At 39.0% G+C, this 20,370-nt stretch overlaps 1 protein-coding gene and 1 long non-coding RNA gene across 2 annotated transcripts in view; both read right to left on the reverse strand.

Annotated features, from left to right (window-relative positions):
* Positions 1–265: 265 nt before the first annotated feature.
* Positions 266–1,006, reverse strand: LOC134215251 (uncharacterized). The gene is made up of 3 exons (XR_009980090.1): positions 900–1,006; positions 639–750; positions 266–566 (listed from the first exon to the last, which is right to left on the reverse strand). It is a non-coding gene; the product is annotated as an uncharacterized LOC134215251 (long non-coding RNA).
* A 13,684-nt stretch (positions 1,007–14,690) lies between these two features.
* LOC134210981 (uncharacterized) overlaps positions 14,691–20,370 on the reverse strand; it is a 49,535-nt gene continuing 43,855 nt past the window's right edge. Inside the window, exon 3 of the mRNA XM_062687460.1 lies at positions 14,691–17,636. Coding sequence (XP_062543444.1) covers positions 17,034–17,636 — 603 coding nt within the window. The 3' untranslated portion in view covers positions 14,691–17,033. The remainder of the gene's footprint in view (positions 17,637–20,370) is intronic.

Below are 20,370 nucleotides of genomic sequence, written 5' to 3' on the forward strand. Positions count from 1 at the left end.
TTTAAAACATAGTAACTACAATTGAATATAATGGTATTCAAACAATTAAATCACATAAGAAATAATGGTTTTCCACGATTAAATGAATGGTAAATGGGACTTTTACATTAAAAAATGGGGGTTGTTATGTATCTTTACAATAAAAAAATCGAAAATTTTTCATACAAAATTCAGAGCAAAACAATTAATTTTACGGTTCTTCAATGGGATGATTTCGAAGGACAAAACCATAGAAAACAATGTGTTTCAAATGTTTTCTCTTACTTTTTTTATTGTTTTACAGTAGAAATACAATACCATTTGGAATACATCTCACACCAATACTACAATAGAAATACAATACAATTAAAGGTCTTACAATTCATTTTATTTCTTTGCTTTGAAATTTAGTTTTAACTAAATTTTAGAGTTTATTTTATCCTGTTACTGAGCGCTCTTCAAAGCTACTCGCTGAGCATGCCGTAAGTGTTGCTGCTGGTAAAGAGTACTGGTGTTCGTAGTCTAATTGTAATAATTGCAGTGCTTGATGCGGCCGCTATCTTCCGGCATCCTCTTTGGGACTGATCCTGTGGATGATGAACATTATAAAAAATGTCAATGGTCTTCAAGCGGACATAGAAAATATGATGAAAAGTTACCTGTATCAGCTCTTATATTCGGTGGATATGACAAACGAATAGCAGCAGCTGTTTTGTATGGAAAACGTTGACGATTGATGGCAAACTACGGTTTCCAGTGAGCTTCATAGTTCTGAAAGAAACAAGTCAACATGTTAACTAAAACGAAGGAACTACTTTGGTGATAACAATCAAGAACTTCCCGGGAAGTCCTATACAGATTTTCCCGCATGGTCAGTTAATCAAAACCTTCACAACACTTACAAGCACTTAGGCACTTACCATCATGACAAGGCACAGTAGACAATGATTCACTATTCAACCACTTGCAGAATAATAAAAGCGGAAAGCAAAGAAGCGTCTTGCACTTTGACCGTTCGATTTTTTTTATTTTTCCCCAATCACAAACAAAACATTACACGCTTAAATGGAATTAGTTTTCCACGGAGTAAAAAAAAATAAATATAAAACTTTTTTTTAATTATTTTAATTGTTGCAGAGATGCGATTTTTTTAAGATCTGAAATATAATTTATATATAAAAAATCAAAAAAAAAATTGTTTCTCAACAGTGGAAACTATTGTTATTTTATAGTTTTCGTTGTTGCATCATTATTACAAATACTTCAAACATTCACTTATTTTTTTCAGATTTTCGTCTTTAAAAATGGATTTTTGATCAACGAAATGGACTTATTTAAAAATTTGGTCAAAAGTTTAATTAACATAAGCGAACCATAACAATATTATGGAATGATTGGTGACATTTGGGTTTATTGTTCTTTTGATGTAAATACAATATAGATGTTTTTCAACTGTAAGTTATCTACATTAAATGAACAGTCGATTGTATTGTTTACCCTACAATCTATAATATTCCAATGGATTAAACCATACAAGGTACTGTAAATTTTTATCCGGGTTATCTATGGCATTTTTAAAGTTATTGATCGCTTCTACCCTGATTGGCAATTCATTTGTTTTGTATGGAACATTTCAAATGTTCGAGAAAAGTTTTGGTATGGAACGGTCCATTTTCGAAGATTGTCAGATTTTTCTTACCGAAGATTACCCAAACTTTAAAAAATATTTAGAAAATTGTATAACATCATTCCATGTCTAGCTTCCTTATAAAGGGTTAAATACTGTTGGACATGAATTCACGGAGAAGCAAAAGAGAAAATCAATATAATTCTATAATTTGCCAAAACCGGTCATATTAATATTCATTTGATATTAAGTCACCTCTTTATGCAGAACATTCTCAATTTGCGTCAGCAAAGGACGCATTTTCGTCAGCAAAGGTCATATTTCCGTCATCGCAAATCCAATGTAAATTTACCAACCATATAAAACAAATATACGGTTCTAAGATCCCGAAGAAGCGGTTTCGGTCAAAGCGAAATCAGTCTGTGCTGCAGGAACCTTTCACTTCTGATAATCAAAATTTATTTCCCGTATCGAGGAAGAGTCTCAAGGTTGACGAGCAGCCATCTCGTAGTCTTCGGCAAACCGCTTAGAACAGGAATCAAGCCTGCGTTGTGTGCTTTATTATGCCTTCGAAAGTTAGCAGACGGTGATCGCAGTTTAGAAACAAATGATAAGCAAAGGAACCGAACACGCGACAGTCGTCTGATGGCACAGGGTCACGCCACTTAGAAGAGTGACTCGCCAATTTTCTTAAAATATTTTTAGGCTATCTATAGTGCCCAAGTATGCGCCACTGTAAGTATTTTCAATTAAATAGACTTAATTAGATACATAATAGCATAAAAATTCAGATGGGAAACTTAACTTAAGTGGATATGGGGCAATGCCCTATCAAGTAAAGCACTTAGACCATGGCAGTTAGGAGAATGACTACGCAAATCTTAAGGAATTTGCGTTACTTCTATGAACATTAGAAATACTACGCTGTACCTTTGCGTACATTCATCCATTGATAGATTCCGCTATGAAGACTTTGTTGACAAAACAAAAACCATTTCATGATACAACGTTGATGGATCATTCTCCGTGGGAATTATGACTATTTTGGGGATTGATTGAAAGCGCCATTGCAATATAAATAATTGCGTAGCAGACTGTATGGCAAACAAACACATGATGAGCAATGAATAGATTAATATTATTTTTTCAAATGATTATTTTGTTGTGGTAATCTTTTTGAATCAGAATGATGAAATCGAAGCACAGAATTACTGCATGTGTTGTTAATCCTGAGATGCCTCTTTTCGAACGGTCGCTGACTTCGAACTTTACTTTCGTTAAACTTCTGATTTCGTTTATTCGTTATTAACTCCATCTACACCTACTTGAACTCGTCTGATCGAAGAAACTACAAGACTCAAAGTAATTTCCGAAGCAAGATTCAGGCACAGCGAATGAAATAATCCAATCCAATCCATATCCAACATAAATCCAATCGAAATCCAATCCAAATCAAATCCACATCCAACCGAATTTAATCCGAATCCAATCCAAATCCAATCAAAATCCAATCCCAATTCAACCTAAATCCAACTCAAATCCAATCCAAATCTAATCCTAATCCAATCCAAATCCAATCCAAATCTAATCCAAATTCAATCCAAATCCAATCCAAATACAATCCAAATCCAATCCAATTCAATTCCAAATCCAATCCAAATCCCATCCGAATCTTATCCAAATCCAATCCAAATCCAATCCAAATCCAATCAAAATCCAATCCAAATCCAATCCAAATCCAATCCAAATCCAATCCAAATCCAATCAAAATCCAATCCAAATCCAATCCAAATCCAATTCAAATCCAATCCAAATCCAATCCAAATCCAATCCAAATCCAATCCAAACCAATCCAAATCCAATCCAAACCAATCCAAACCAATCCAAACCAATCAAACCAATCCAAACCAATCCAAACCAATCCAAACCAATCCAAACCAATCCAAACCAATCCAAACCAATCCAAACCAATCCAAATCCAATCCAAACCAATCCAATCCAAACCAATCCAATCCAATCCAAATCCAATCCAAATCCAATCCAAATCCAATCCAAATCCAATCCAAATCCAATCCAAATCCAATCCAAATCCAATCCAAATCCAATCCAAATCCAATCCAAATCCAATCCAAATCCAATCGAAATCCAATCAAAATCCAATCAAAATCTTAACCAAATCCAATCCACATCAAACCGAATTCAATCCGAATCCAATCTAAATCCAATCCCAATTCAATCCAAATTCAACCCAAATCCAATCCAAATCTAATCCAAATCCAATCCAAATCCAATCTCAATCTAATTCAAATCTAATCCAAATCCAATCCAAATCAAATCCAAATCCAATCCAAATCCAATCCAAATCCAATCCAAATCCAATCCAAATCCAAATCCAATCCAAATGCAATCCAAATCTAATCCAAATCCAACCCAAATCCAATCCAAATCTAATCCAAATCTAATCCAAATCCAATCCAAATTCAATCCAAATCCAATCCAAATCCAATCCAAATCCAATCCAAATCCAATCCAAATCAAATCCAAATTAAATCCAAATCAAATCCAAATCCAATCCAAATCCAATCCAAACCAAATCCAAACCAACCAATCCAAACCAATCCAAACCAATCCAAACCAATCCAAACCAATCCAAACCAAATCCAAACCAAACCAATCCAAACCAATCCAAACCAATCCAAACCAATCCAAACCAATCCAAATCCAATCCAAACCAATCCAAACCAATCAAACCAATCCAAACCAATCCAAACCAATCCAAACCAATCCAAACCAATCAAACCAATCCAAATCCAAACCAAACCAATCCAAACCAATCCAAATCCAACCAAACCAATCCAAATCAAATCCAAACCAAATCCAAATCAAATCCAAACCAATCCAAATCCAATCCAAACCAATCCAAACCAATCCAAACCAATCAAACCAATCCAAACCAATCCAAACCAATCCAAACCAATCCAAATCCAATCCAAATCCAATCCAAACCAATCCAAACCAATCCAAACCAATCCAAACCAACCAAACCAAACCAAACCAATCCAAACCAATCCAAATCAAACCAAATCCAAACCAAACCAATCAAACCAATCCAAACCAAATCCAAACCAATCCAAATCCAATCCAAACCAATCCAAACCAATCCAAACCAATCCAAACCAATCCAAACCAACCAAATCCAATCCAAACCAATCCAAACCAATCCAAACCAATCCAAACCAATCCAAACCAAACCAAACCAACCAAACCAATCCAAACCAATCCAAACCAATCCAAACCAATCAAACCAATCCAAATCAAACCAAATTAAATCCAAATCAAACCAAACCAATCCAAACCAATCCAAATCCAATCCAAACCAATCCAAATCCAATCCAAACCAATCCAAACCAATCCAAACCAATCCAAACCAATCCAAACCAATCCAATCAACCAAACCAATCCAAACCAATCCAAACCAATCCAAACCAATCCAAACCAATCCAAACCAATCCAAACCAATCCAAATCCAACCAAACCAATCCAAACCAATCCAAATCAATCCAAACCAATCCAAACCAATCCAAACCAAACCAATCCAAACCAATCCAAACCAATCCAAACCAATCCAAACCAATCCAAACCAACCAATCCAAACCAATCCAAATCCAATCCAAACCAACCAAACCAATCCAAACCAATCCAAACCAATCCAAACCAATCCAAACCAATCCAAACCAATCCAAACCAATCCAAACCAATCCAAACCAATCCAAACCAATCCAAACCAATCCAAATCCAATCCAAATCCAATCCAAACCAATCCAAACCAATCCAAACCAATCCAAACCAATCCAAACCAATCCAAACCAATCCAAACCAATCCAAACCAATCCAAACCAATCAAACCAATCCAAATCCAATCCAAACCAATCCAAACCAATCCAAACCAATCCAAACCAATCCAAACCAATCAAATCCAATCCAAACCAATCCAAACCAATCCAAACCAATCCAAACCAATCCAAACCAATCCAAACCAATCCAAATCCAATCCAAATCCAATCCAAACCAATCCAAACCAATCAAACCAACCAAATCCAATCCAAACCAATCCAAACCAATCCAAACCAATCCAAACCAATCCAAATCAATCCAAACCAATCCAAACCAATCCAAACCAATCCAAACCAATCCAAACCAATCCAAACCAATCCAAATCCAATCCAAACCAATCCAAACCAATCCAAACCAATCCCAAACCAATCCAAACCAATCCAAACCAATCCAAACCAATCCAAACCAATCCAATCCAAACCAATCCAACCAACCAATCCAAACCAACCAAACCAATCCAAACCAAATCCAATCCAAACCAATCCAAACCAATCCAAACCAATCCAAACCAATCCAAACCAATCCAAACCAATCCAAACCAATCCAAACCAATCCAAACCAATCCAAACCAATCCAAACCAATCCAAACCAACCAAACCAACCAAACCAATCCAAACCAATCCAAACCAATCCAAACCAACCAAATCCAATCCAAACCAATCCAAACCAATCCAAACCAATCCAAACCAATCCAAACCAATCCAAACCAACCAAACCAATCCAAACCAATCCAAACCAATCCAAACCAATCCAAACCAATCCAAACCAATCCAAACCAATCCAAATCCAATCCAAACCAATCCAAACCAATCCAAACCAACCAAACCAATCCAAACCAATCCAAACCAATCCAAACCAATCCAAACCAATCCAAACCAATCCAAACCAACCAAACCAATCCAAACCAATCCAAACCAATCCAACCAACCAACCAAACCAACCAAACCAATCCAAACCAATCCAAACCAATCCAAACCAATCCAAACCAATCCAAACCAACCAAACCAACCAAACCAATCCAAACCAATCCAAACCAATCCAAACCAATCCAAACCAATCCAAACCAATCCAAACCAATCCAAACCAATCCAACCAATCCAAACCAACCAAACCAATCCAAACCAATCCAAACCAATCCAAATCCAATCCAAACCAATCCAAACCAATCCAAACCAATCCAAACCAATAACCAAACCAAACCAATCCAAACCAATCCAAACCAATCCAAACCAATCCAACCAAATCCAAACCAACCAAACCAATCCAATCCAATCCAAACCAATCCAAACCAACCAAACCAATCCAAACCAATCCAAACCAACCAAACCAATCCAACCAACCAAACCAATCCAAACCAATCCAAACCAATCCAAACCAATCCAAAACCAATCCAAACCAATCCAAACCAATCCAAATCCAATCCAACCAATCCAAACCAATCCAAACCAATCCAAACCAATCCAAACCAACCAATCCAAACCAATCCAACCAATCCAAATCCAATCCAAACCAATCCAAACCAATCCAAACCAATCCAAACCAACCAAATCCAATCCAAACCAATCCAAACCAATCCAAACCAATCCAACCAATCCAAACCAATCCAAACCAATCCAAATCCAATCCAAACCAATCCAAACCAATCCAAACCAATCCAAACCAATCCAAACCAATCCAAACCAATCCAAACCAATCCAAACCAATCCAAACCAATCCAAACCAATCCAAACCAATCCAAACCAATCCAAACCAATCCAAATCCAATCCAAATCCAATCCAAACCAATCCAAACCAATCCAAACCAATCCAAACCAATCCAAATCCAATCCAAACCAATCCAAACCAATCCAAACCAATCCAAACCAATCCAAACCAATCCAAACCAATCCAAACCAATCCAAACCAATCCAACCAATCCAAACCAATCCAAACCAATCCAAACCAATCCAAATCCAACCAAACCAATCCAAACCAACCAAACCAATCCAAACCAATCCAAACCAACCAACCAAACCAATCCAAACCAATCCAAATCCAACCAAACCAATCCAAACCAATCCAAACCAATCCAAACCAATCCAAACCAATCCAAATCCAATCCAAAACCAATCCAAACCAATCCAAACCAATCCAAACCAATCCAAACCAATCCAAACCAATCCAACCAATCCAAACCAATCCAAACCAATCCAAACCAATCCAAACCAACCAAACCAATCCAAACCAACCAAACCAATCCAAACCAATCCAACCAACCAAACCAATCCAAACCAATCCAAACCAATCCAAACCAATCCAAACCAATCCAAACCAATCCAAACCAATCCAAACCAACCAAACCAACCAAACCAATCCAAACCAATCCAAACCAATCCAAACCAATCCAAACCAATTCAAACCAATCCAAACCAATCAAACCAATCCAAACCAATCAAACCAATCCAAACCAATCCAAACCAATCCAAACCAATCCAAACCAATCCAAACCAATCCAAACCAATCCAAACCAATCCAAACCAATCCAAACCAATCCAACCAATCCAATCCAAACCAACCAAACCAACCAAACCAACCAAACCAACCAAACCAATCCAAACCAACCAATCCAAATCCAATCCAAATCCAATCCAAATCCAATCCAATCCAAATCCAATGTAAATCAGATCCAAATCCATATTAAATCCAAACCCAATCCAATCCAAATCTAATCCAAATCCATTCCAATCCAAATCCAATCCAAATCCAATTCAGATGCAATCCAAATCCAAACCAAATCCAATGTAAATCAAATCCAAATCCATATTGAATCCAAACCCAATCCAAATCTAATCCATCCAAATACGAGTTAAATCCGTATAAAATTCATTTAAAATTTTCATCCAATCTAATTCCAGTTATAAATTAGTACAAATGTAAATTGAATTCAAATCCAATCCAAATTTAAATAAAAATCCATCCCAAGTCCAAAACAAATCCATATTCATACCTGAATCAAAATCCAATCCAAATCAGAATCTGATTCGAATAAAAAAAAACGATTCTTATCCAATCCCAATCCCAAATTATTCATTCCTAATTTAATTTTAATCCACTCCAAATCTATTCCAAATCCATTAAAAGTCCAATTCGAATCCAATCTAAATCGAATGCAAACCCAATCCTATTCCAGTGCAAAAGCCAATCCAAATCCATCGAAATCCAGAGCAAATCCAATCCATATCCAATACTAATGGCCAATCCAATACATATTCAATCTTAGTAATATTTTATTCAACAAATAAATTAATAATGAAGAAACCCAACTTTTTTTGTTTTCAAATTCCAAGGCGTGTGAACAATAGTAATCAAGTAACGGTAAACCAAATCGACCACGTTCTAATCGACGGTAAATTCATCTCCGACATCTTGAATGTATGCACTTACCGCAGTGCGAATATTGAATCCGACCAATACCTCGTTGCAGTATGTCTGCGCTCAAAACTCTCGACGGTGTACAACACGCGCCAGAGTCGTCCGCCGCGTCTGAACATCTACAAGATGGTAGACTAGCCCAAGACCACGCGCAGCAGCTGGAAGTGGCAACGGAAGAGCAGCTAGGCGCAGCGTCTCTTGAAGATGGCTGGAAAGATATTTAATCCGCCATAGCAACCGCTGCACTAGGCACGGTGCCCCCGGAACAGAAAAACGACTGATATGACGGCGAATGTGAGCAGTTAGTTGCGGAGAAGAATGCAGCATGGGCGAGATTGCTGCAACAACGCACGAGGGCGAACGAGGCACGATACAAACGGACGCTGAACAGACAAAACTCGATTTTCCGGAGGAAAAAGCGCCAGCAGGAAGTTCGAGACCGTGAAGAGACGGAGCAACTGTACCGCGATAATAACGAAAGAAAATTCTATGAGAAGTTGAATCGTTCACGTAAGGGCCACGTGCCACAGCCTGATATGTGTAAGGTCATAAATGGGAACCTCCTTACAAACGAGCGTGAGGTGATCCAAAAGTGGCGGCAGCACTACGAAGAGCACCTGAATGGCGATGTGGCAGACGGTATGGTGATGAACCTGGGAGAACGCGCGCAGGACATAATTTTACCGGCTCCGGATCTCCAGGAAATCCAGGATGAGATTGGCCGGCTGAAGAACAACAAAGCCCCTGGGGTAGACCAAGATTTGGGAGGAAGAAGTTTTGCCGCAGGAGTGGATGGAAGGTGTCGGGTGTCCCATCTACAAAAAATGCGATAAGCTGGATTGTAGTAACTACCGCGCAATCATATTGCTGAACGCCGCCTACAAGGTACTCTCCCAAATTTTATGCCGTCGACTAACACCAATTACAAGAGAGTTCATGGGGCAGTATCAGGCGGGATTTATGGGCGAACGCTCTACCACGTCTACCACAGACCAGGTGTTCGCCGTACGTCAAGTATTGCAGAAATGCCGCGAATACAACGTGCCCACACATCATCTATTTATCGACTTCTAAGCGGCATATGATACTATCGATCGGGACCAGCTATGGTACGTAATACACGAAAACAGATTTCCGGATAAACTGATACGGTTGATCAAGGCGACGATGGATCGGGTGATGTGCGTAGTTCGATATTCAGGGGCATTCTCGAGTCCCTTCGAAACGCGCAGAGGGTTACGGCAAGGTGATGGTCTTTCGTGTCTGCTATTCAACATCGCTTTGGAGAGGAGGGTTATTTGGTTTCGCTGACGACATTGATATCATGGCACGTAACTTTGAGAGGATGGAGGAAGTCTATTTAAGACTGAAAAGGGAAGCTAAACGGATTGGACTAGTCATCAACACGTCAAAGACGAAGTACATGATAGGAAGAGGCTCAAGAGAGGTCAATGTAAGCCACTCACCACGAGTTTCTATCGGTGTTGACGAAATCGAGGTGGTTGAAGAATTCGTGTACTTGGGCTCACTGGTGCCCGCCGATAACGATACCAGCAGAGATATTCGGAGACGCATCATGGCAAGAAATCGTACGTACGTACGTGGAGGAGACGAATGAACCACAAGTTGCGGATTTGCGGACGATTTGCGGACCCTCCGCGGACTGCGTGGTTGGCGAAGTGCAGCCATGGACCGAACTGAATGGAGAAGACTTTTATGTATTGCACAGGCCACTCCGGCCTTAGTCTGGAAATAAATAAATAAAAATCTCTCTAAGATCATCATTATCGGGCGCGAGCATTTTGAACACCCGCGCAGCGCTGTCATTTTAGTTTCGTCACTCCTTTTCGGCTCTCAATTTGGTTACTGTATTCCGTACCGGTGACGTTTGACAGTTTATCAAATAGCAGCGCTCTTACCGCGCTACCAAATTTAGTCACCTGTCAGTCGCGCTACTGTTATAGCAGCGCGTTTAGTAGCGACCGGTCAAGTGTCAATTAATGATACTGCGCTACCAAACGACTAAAACCTTCTCGCGCCCAGAAATTTGCTCTAACTTGATATCACCCCTTCCGCGATAGTCCCTACTATGTTATAAGAAGTTCACTGTTTTATGAGATTGAAAATTTTCTATCTATAACAAAAAAGTTGACGGTAATTTATAGATATTGTAAAAAACCGTTTTTATTTAATTTTTGATTTTATGATTTTTTTTGTATAGGTATCTAGCAGTTAAAAAAGATTTAAAAATTGGTGTATCTTGTGAGCAGTGTTGGATAAATCACAAGTTGTGATATTGTGATAAAATGTGTTTAATATGTTATGTTTTGACGAAGATAAACTATTTGTATAGCGCCACCAATCTGATTCATTGCTGATAAATCGTAAGTAATAAAACGCGATCATGGTTTATGGGTAAATATAAAAATGTGTTTTATAATTTTTGTCATTTTATTTTATTTCTTATAGGGTAAAACGTCCTATCGTTGTGGTATGCCCTAATGTTGCGGTAGTGTTAAAGTAGTCCATTCTGGATATAACACCATTGAAAACAATTGTGGGTACGCTAAAACTCTTCGAATTATCGACTTGTTTCACAAAATTCCGTTCAAAATGATGAAAAATCAACTTTTTTCGTTAAAAATTTGAATCCCTTGAGCCTATTATTGCGGTAGTGCTAAGGTCCTATTGTTGCGGTATCGTTCTCCATAAGAATTACATAGCATACCGCAACAATAGGACTGACCTTCAAAAAATATCGCAACGATAGGCAACTGCGTCCTATTATTGCGGTAGTTTGTTTTTATTGTGATAAAAACAAAACAACATAAGTTCAACACAATTCACGTAATATTTACGAAACTATAATTAACGAGCATCCTATTCAACTACTACAATATGGAAATCGACCAACAGGTAATTTTTGAAGAATTTTTGTAATCAATTTTATTTTGACACGGTGCTTAACCCCTCCATAATAGGTCGTTTTACCCTAATTTTATTTTATTTACTGTATCTCGTTTCAGAGAGCGAGTAATGGCGCTTAAGCCTAGGCATAAGAGCCAGGACATATGGAAGAAATACCTGTGTTCCATCCCCAGAAGTTAGATCAGCTAGGAGTGACACTAATCTTCTTAGCAATGTCACTTCCAACGTTACCTTTTCACAAACCCCCTGAACATGAAACGGTTGGTACGGCTGTCCCCGTTTCTTACTTTTGTCTATTCAAAACTTTTCGTTGATCGTGTTATTCATTACTGAATAATCTGATTACCGGAGAGTTATGAATTATCTCCCAATTTCAAGCCTGCACGGTTGCATATGCTTCAAATATTGATACTGAAAATAAAATGCTCGGGAACACAACCGACATTTTCAGGATGCTTTTCAATACTGGCTGTGCATGTGCTAAGACAGGACAAATTCCAAGGCGTGAACAATAGGTTGATAGTTGTTCGTTATTTTCTTTAATTTAAATTGATGCCTTTTAAAACTCAAGATGCGGCCCGTGCATGGGGCTCTAGAACCCTCTTGCTCTAGAACACGAGATGGTTTGTTTTAAGAAGAGCGCGTCAACTGGTTAACAACTGTTGGAGATAGAAATAATAGGCTAAGCTAACTTGCGATATATGCGGAGTCTCCAACACCGGGGGCATGGGAAGCTTATGGGATACCAACTATCATTTGGGATGCCATCGTGAATGATTCGAGCATCATGTGTGGCCCAATTCCGATGATCGAACTATCCGTTGGTGTGACCGCTGGTGTGCTGTCTTATCGGGCGTGCAACGCCGTTCATTGCCCAACGAGGAAAAAAGGCAAAGTCATGGCCTGCTATTCACTAGTCAATGTTGGCAATCGAATCGTTATACGAATAATATTTGCATATCTGTCATCAATGCACGCTGGAAGTGGATTACCCATTTTCTAATATATGTCACCCTCACATTTCCCCTCTTCTCTCACCAAAAAAAACATTGACTTGGGATTTTCATAAACAACTATTTACATTTCATTTTTTTTTAATTACAGCCAAGTCTAATGTTACGGTAAACGTTCTTCGATTAGGGCTCCCTACCGTGGAAGGCGACTACCCCTACAGTGCTTGATGTCCAAGCCAACGAAGACACACGGGAAATTCCAATGAGTTTTCTTTAAATAATCATCGCTTAGCTCGAATGTTTTACATGTAGTCATTCTGGATAAACAAGGATGAGAAGGCGTTTCCATGTGAAACAAATAAAACGATCTTATACAGTGGACTTGTGGTACAAAGAAAAAAAATGATTGTATAGTGTATAGTTATTAAGCAGAGATTCCATGATCGTTGCAGTTCATGCAAGCTTCTTTATTCTTAAACAATTCATGTGTATGTCAAATTTTATACACTATCTGCATGTAAATAAATGATGCAGGACTGTATCAAAATCCGGCATCCTTTGGTTTGGTGTACACTAAGCGAATGTGAAGAGCAGTCGGCCACTGTGGCAGCGATCGTTGGTCACTTTCTATCCTTGTGCTTAACGTGACGTAGTAAGTTTACCCGCAGACGAAGTTTATCTTCCCTATACTGGACAGTAAACTATCATCATGGACAAATTTCAATACAGCTGGCAACTGTCTGCATCAATCACACTGTTTGCATTACAATTAGACGTGGATTAATGCGACTGTTCTGTCATATTGGTGACTATAAACGCACTATAAATAACCTGCCAAACACGGATTTCCCTTATCGAGAACGCTCAATACCGAGTGTATTTCTTTCTAATCGTGCAGGAATTCAACGGTCACAGATAAAAGACTTAAAACTAGCACAATAATTACTTACGTGGGCACATCATGGAATACAGATGTTTAAATTGTCATCATACTTTCGTTCACAAAAAAACATGTTTTCTAAATTTGAAATATTTTTTATTATTGAAATATATCCTTTAACATTTTCTCTACATCGTTTACTGTTTCTCTCAAGTGAGTTTTCCTCTCTACCTCTGGTTTAACGGATGTATGTATGTGTTCAATTTATTATGTATTTACTATTGAATTGAAATCATTCTTCAAGCTTCCCAGTCAGCATTTAGATTATGTTCGGAGTGTTTGCGGACCACATTGGTGATCGACCGTATCTTACTTGCGTGTATGAGTTTATATGTCTTGGGCTTTGTGCATTCATACGAACACTCGCATGCTCGTATGATTAATCACTTAAACACAGTTGATATTTTTGATTTGATTTGTTTTCAATATTGAATTAATCGACACGAATCGATTCACTTCATTCACTATGAAATTGGGTGAAAAAACTCGAGAGGTATGCACCTATCTGTATCTGCTTTTGTTTATCCTTTTCTTACTATGTGTTAGTTGAATTAAAGTATACGGAATGAATCAGTACTAAAGTATAAAGAAAGCACTCTGCTTGCTCGTTTCGCCTAAGTTTTTTGCTGATTTAGTTTGACAGTTTCTATTTCGATATATGATCAGTATATGGAATCCACTCACCTCGCAAACGAATTTAGCTTCGCATCCATTTTTAACACTTATTGCAATTTCCCTTTCAACTGAACGGATAGCGAACGAATAAAAAACTAAGGATAGATCCTTTTTCTCTTTTTTTATTCAAACGTGAATTAATCATTTCAACCGAAATTCTTGAAGCCAATAGTCGAAAAATCTTTCTCTTGACTTGCTCGTTTGAAGAAGAGAAGATTTGATTTTTTTCATTATCGGGCAGGGTGAGGGATGCAGACTCAAACTATTTGGCATTTTCTTTCTCTTTTTTTTTGCGTATTTGAGATTTTTTACTAACAAAAATAGCCTAGAAATGCTTTATGCGAAAACAATTTTTAACGCTAAAAATTAATCCTAATATTGAGCAAAATAAGAATAGCTGAAAGGCCCAGCGAGCAGTCGTTTGTTTTGCGCAAGCGATTTGATCGTATATCTATGATAGGAATAGCATTAAATTAGACATTTGCAGCAGTGCATGCTCCTTTATGAAGCAGTCATGTACATGCACTATTGCGCACGCTCATCTCATGAGAGCTACTGCCACTATATGAGAAATGAACGACTGAGGAAACGTTGACGTTTGAGGAGAAGAGAAGAATACCAAACAAAGATGAGACATCGATCGCCATGTATTTCATCAAAAACCGGGAAGAATGATTCGAAAATGTTTTTTAAATTATTTAGGCGAAACAATTTAGGCTGGTTTTGGTTGGAATAATGAATCTTGGCATTTGACATTTGCGCTGTTACGTAATAAGGGTCTTTAATATCAAGGCTCATGGAGCGTATCGCGCATATTCCCACATACTCGGCAATGGAAGTCATCTTGAATTTTCAGCAAAGCCAAATAACATATTTACCAAAGCTTCGAACAAGTATCACTGATAAACTGTTTTTCTTCGAGCTACCATTGAAAGTGGAAGTTAACATTATGAGAAAGCGATTATCTACTGTAAGTATTGTCCTTTATATGTATACTGTCTTTGATGAACTAAATTTGACAAAGTTGAAACCAAAGCTCAATGGTGATAGCGCGTTACCTTTATATGTCTTTTCATGTATAGGAAACTCAGTGAAAGAGCCAACAATTTGCAAACCCGTCTTATACCATGCTGAATCCGTGTTGATGGATGAGCATTGAGCAAGCCTCGACACTGCAAATTACGCAATGCCAACATTCACGCTGCCAATTCCCCTTTCCTTAGCCGGCGAACAAATCTACTTACTGCCACCTTAATGACTAAGTTGAACTTAAAAGCGTACCTGCAGAAAGACAGACAATTATTGAAACCTAGCCACCATCAGATTTATGCAATTGTAACATTTTTGACGAACTAATCATTTAGCTTCTTCTTTATACCAGTCACATAGGAAAAGAACACGAACTATAGATAAGGGAACAAATATGTATAATTTTAAATCATTTTGGAAAACACATATCTTACATTCATTCGGTTCGATTTTTTTCTCCCATTCGAGATAACATCCTTCAACTGTATCACTGATCTTTCTGTCTTATCTCTAATAACTAAGCTCTCTGCTGGCACTTCTGTTTATTCTCACTCCCAATGTAAGAAGATTTTGATAATCTCATTAAAACACACACTTTCGCTACTTCTCCATTTCTCTGCTCATGCCAGACTTGTTCATAGGTGGTCTAATCTACTGAACCTGATTGCTTTGTCCGGTTTCAATTACTTTATATCCCCTAACACACATACCCTTTCACTTGTAAAAGAAAACCGAGCAAACAAAAAAATCAGAGAAAAATGTTACAACTCAGTTCAATTATTTTACAATAAATAATCTTTAATCCCACATTATCAGTTTTCTTCTTGTCTAAATTAAATAAATCTATCATCATCTTCCGTTCATTGTTGCAACGACCAAGATGAAAAAGTAAACTAAGCGCGCGACCGAATGAGGCAGGCGTGAGAGCAGGCTGAGCATGCGCGAGTGTTCGTTCGACACGTTTTCAGTCTACTACGATATGCCTGAGGGACCCTCCACATTGGCGGTGCGGTGGTCACTCATCTCTCCCCCATGCGCTTGCACAAGCACACGCACACAAACCCAACCGGTCTGTGTTGATTTCATGTGCCGGAACCAAACCAAAACTCGCCCATGTTCAGGCTCAGATCTACCCAATTATAAATGAAAATGACCTAGAGAAACTAATTTCTACTCTCTAAGAACTAGTACGTTTATCTGCTCATTCGGTTCGCACGAGGACTCACTCAACAGTTACTCATCACAGGCACTCAGAAACGTTCACTCATCTACCTAATCAGAAAATATAGATGGTTTCGTACACGGCAACAAAAGAACAAAACATAAGTCTCCCTACATCTACATTTACATGCATAGAATTGTTTGTTGATGTTGTTTAGCTCCTAGTCTGCAGAATCATTCCTTTCCTTTTTTTATTACCTTTATACAGAGATTTGGTTTTCGTCGTTATGCCAGAGCGCACGCGCGCTGCGCGGACACATTTCGTGTACTAGTCTCGGGGACACATTTTTGCTTTATATCACCGGGGGAACATTTTCCGTCTCTATCTCTCTCTGTTTAGCGTGCAGAACCCGCAATAACCGAGAGCCGCACCAACTTAGACCGGTCCAACGTCGCTCTGATATCTGGCCGTCAGATAGTTGGCTGCTTCCGTCATCTGTTCCAGCGATCGATACAGTCCCAGCAGATGGGTTCGGAACTGTTTCGCCAGCTCGGTGCTCTTGTCCTGGTCAACGTTGCTCTCCGACTCGATTCCGGAGTCATTTTCGGCGCTAATTTCGCTCTCGGAGTCGCTCAGAGTGCTTCCACTGTTGGACGAGGCCATGGAGGCTGTGCTCGGGCGACGAATGTGCCCCTTTATACTGCTGCCAGATTCGCTCACTGAACTGCTGCTGGTGGTGCTGCTGTTGCTGCTCATGTTCTGTGGCTGCTGTTCCGGAGCTGGCGAGGCCGATTTCTGCTTATATTGAACGTCGGTCGTGCTCTGTGCTGTGGATCCCATCTGGGACTCTGCAACTTCGTCGGCGTCTTGTCGGCCCCAGAGCAGATCTACCTTTACCACGTTCAGCATGTTGTACAACTTGAATAGGTCCGACGTGTTCAGGGCGTCCCGCACGGACGCCTTACCGGACTTCTTACCGTGATAGGAATGTGGCTTCTGTTGCTGCTCCATAGGTAATGTGTCAGTTGAATCGCCAACCTGCGGGGAAGGAAAACAGAAATGGAAAACGACAATTAGACGGATGCATAACCAGCGACAGACGAAAAGTGAAAATTACGTTGTTTGGATGGGGGTGACACGTTCCTCTTTAAAAATAATACTCTCTATAAATAGGGAGCGCGGGTTTTTCAACTGCATCATCATTGACGGGACAAGCGCCGTCGGTGATGAGGTCCATGCGACGCTCATTTACGCTTCTAAATATTTGCGAACAACAAACGTGAAGGCAGTTGGCTTCGGAGAAGTTGGATGATCTTGTAAATGATGCAATCGTGACAAAGTATTGACGTGGGTTCTAACAGTTTTATTTATTGTTAGCACTCACTACGATTCCAATAAGTTTGCTTGAATCTTTGTAAATCTATTCAAGTAAATATTGATTGACATATTAGAACCAGAACACCAATTAAAATCTACAGAGTAAATGAAAAGACTGATTCATGTATGATCGACAAATCACTAAGAAGAATAAATCGAACCAAAGTTAAAATGATTAACGATCGTAACTGTAAGATTGCCAAATTACAAATCGGCCAATGTAATCCGTGGCAGCCATGAGAGCGCCCTCCAAAGCATACTTGACATGCCGTTGGAACACCGTGCGTTAATTGGCGCCGATTGTGTGCCGCCGGCTTTCCACGGAACTTGGGCAATGGTGACGAATTGGAAGGTAATCATTGAGTGAGACTCGGAAAACACATGTTTCGGTTGTACATATTTACTTGCGGCGGCGCTTCGAACTTGAAGTATGCAATGAACAGATAAGCATTGGAAGTGAATTCCTTGAGTAGGAAAGGTGACTGAAAAATTTGGCAATCATATGTCCTCGAATGGAACGATGAGTCGATGTAATGGAGAGTTTCTGCCTGTCTTGTATAATGTATATGCGTTCTTTTGTAGTAACGAGGGTCATCTAAAGAAACTGCTTCAAGCGAGATCGAACAGCAGATGATCCTCAGTTTATGGCCACATGATTACATGACCAATATTTTTTCTGTTATTATTGTTTTTCTTATAATGACCCTTATGTTAAAATTAGGCCATTTTGTTTGTATTAATTGAGGTATTGCAAGGTTGCCAAGCTGAACTGTGAAAGATAACGATATCGGAGATCCATTGTCGATAAAATTAAAATCCAGTAACATTAGACTAAAATGTGAGTTGAACGGAAAGTGCACCCAATGGTGAATACGGAACGCGAAACGAATCAGCCGCATATCGCAAATCCGGAACGAAAGAAGAAATGCCGGCCAATGTTCGTAGGAGATCCGAAAGATCTTGGAGAAGCGTCATTAAGCCAGAAGACATTCGTCCGAAAGACATTTGACTGAATGCCACTTGATTAGCACTTTAGGCCAAAAGTCATTTCATTTTGGCCGAGTTGGACGTTCAGCCGAAACAGTAATTAGACCGACAACAACGTTTTGAAAATGTCTTTTACCCGTAAGCGACATATTGCCGAAAGAGCCTATAAGCAAATTTTATATCAAATAAGTCATTTCACCGAAATGGTCATTTGGCAGGGAGTATGTAGCAAAAAAATGTGATTTGGCCGAACGGGTCTACGACCGAAGATGTTGTTTAGATAAACCGGTCATTCGGACAAAAAGTCGCTTGGTCAAAAAAGTCTTCTGTCCGAAAAAGCCGTTTGTTCGAAATGGTTGTTTATTAGAAAGTTCCATTTGGCCGAAATATATTATGGCCAAACGGTTTGTAATAAACACCGTTTGCTAATCAGATCATAAGGCTGAAAATGTCGTCGAACAATAGTGAATGTAAAAAGTGTGGAGAGATTAATGATAATTGAGAAGTGATAATAATCAGAAGTGAAAAGTAAGAAATTATAAATAAGAATAGAGAAGTGAAACGTTTAACTTCTCACTTCTCATTCTTTATTTCTAACATCTCACTTCTTAGTCCTTATTTCTCACTTCTCGTTGCAATAAATGAGAAATGAGAAATAAGAAATGACAAGGGAAACGTTTGACCGTGCTTATGTACGTATGATTCGTTCGGCCAAACGACATTTTCAGCCACACGTCCTGTTCGGCCAAAGGACATTTTCGGCGGTATGACCCGTTCGGTCAAATTACATTTTTAGCCGAATGGCCTTTTCTGCCAAACGACCATTTTCGGCCAAATGATCTGTTTGGCCAAACAAAATTTTCGGTGGTATGACCCATTCAGTCAAGTGGCCCTTTCTACCAAACGACCATTTCGGCTGAATCATATTTTATGCCTAATGACCTATTCGGTGATACTCATATATGACCAAATTTGGTCATATATGAGTTATTACAACCGAATCAACGTGAATTGTGCTGCTAGGGTGTTTTGGCCAAATGCCATGTTTAGGCATTTGACTTATTTGGTAAAACGACATTGTCCTCCGTAGACCCGTTCGGCCAAATTGGCCTTTGTGGCAAACGACTATTTCGGGCAAATTGCATTTTCGGCAAAATGACCAGTTCGGCCAAACGACATTTTCGGCCCTTCATGTCAAACGACCCCTTCTACAAAACGATATATTCGGCCAAATGACTTCCGACCAGATGGGTTCAATCAAATGGCTTATTCGGCCAAACGGTCTAGCGGCCTTAATCTAATGGCTTTCGGCAGAATGATTTTTGACTAAATGGCCTCCCCATAGAAGCTTTACTCCCGCATTGGAACGCACTCCATGGATTGATTTACATCAAAAACATGGATCTTA

Source organism: Armigeres subalbatus, chromosome 2 (genome assembly GCF_024139115.2).
Source record: "Armigeres subalbatus isolate Guangzhou_Male chromosome 2, GZ_Asu_2, whole genome shotgun sequence".
Lineage (NCBI taxonomy): Eukaryota > Metazoa > Arthropoda > Insecta > Diptera > Culicidae > Armigeres > Armigeres subalbatus.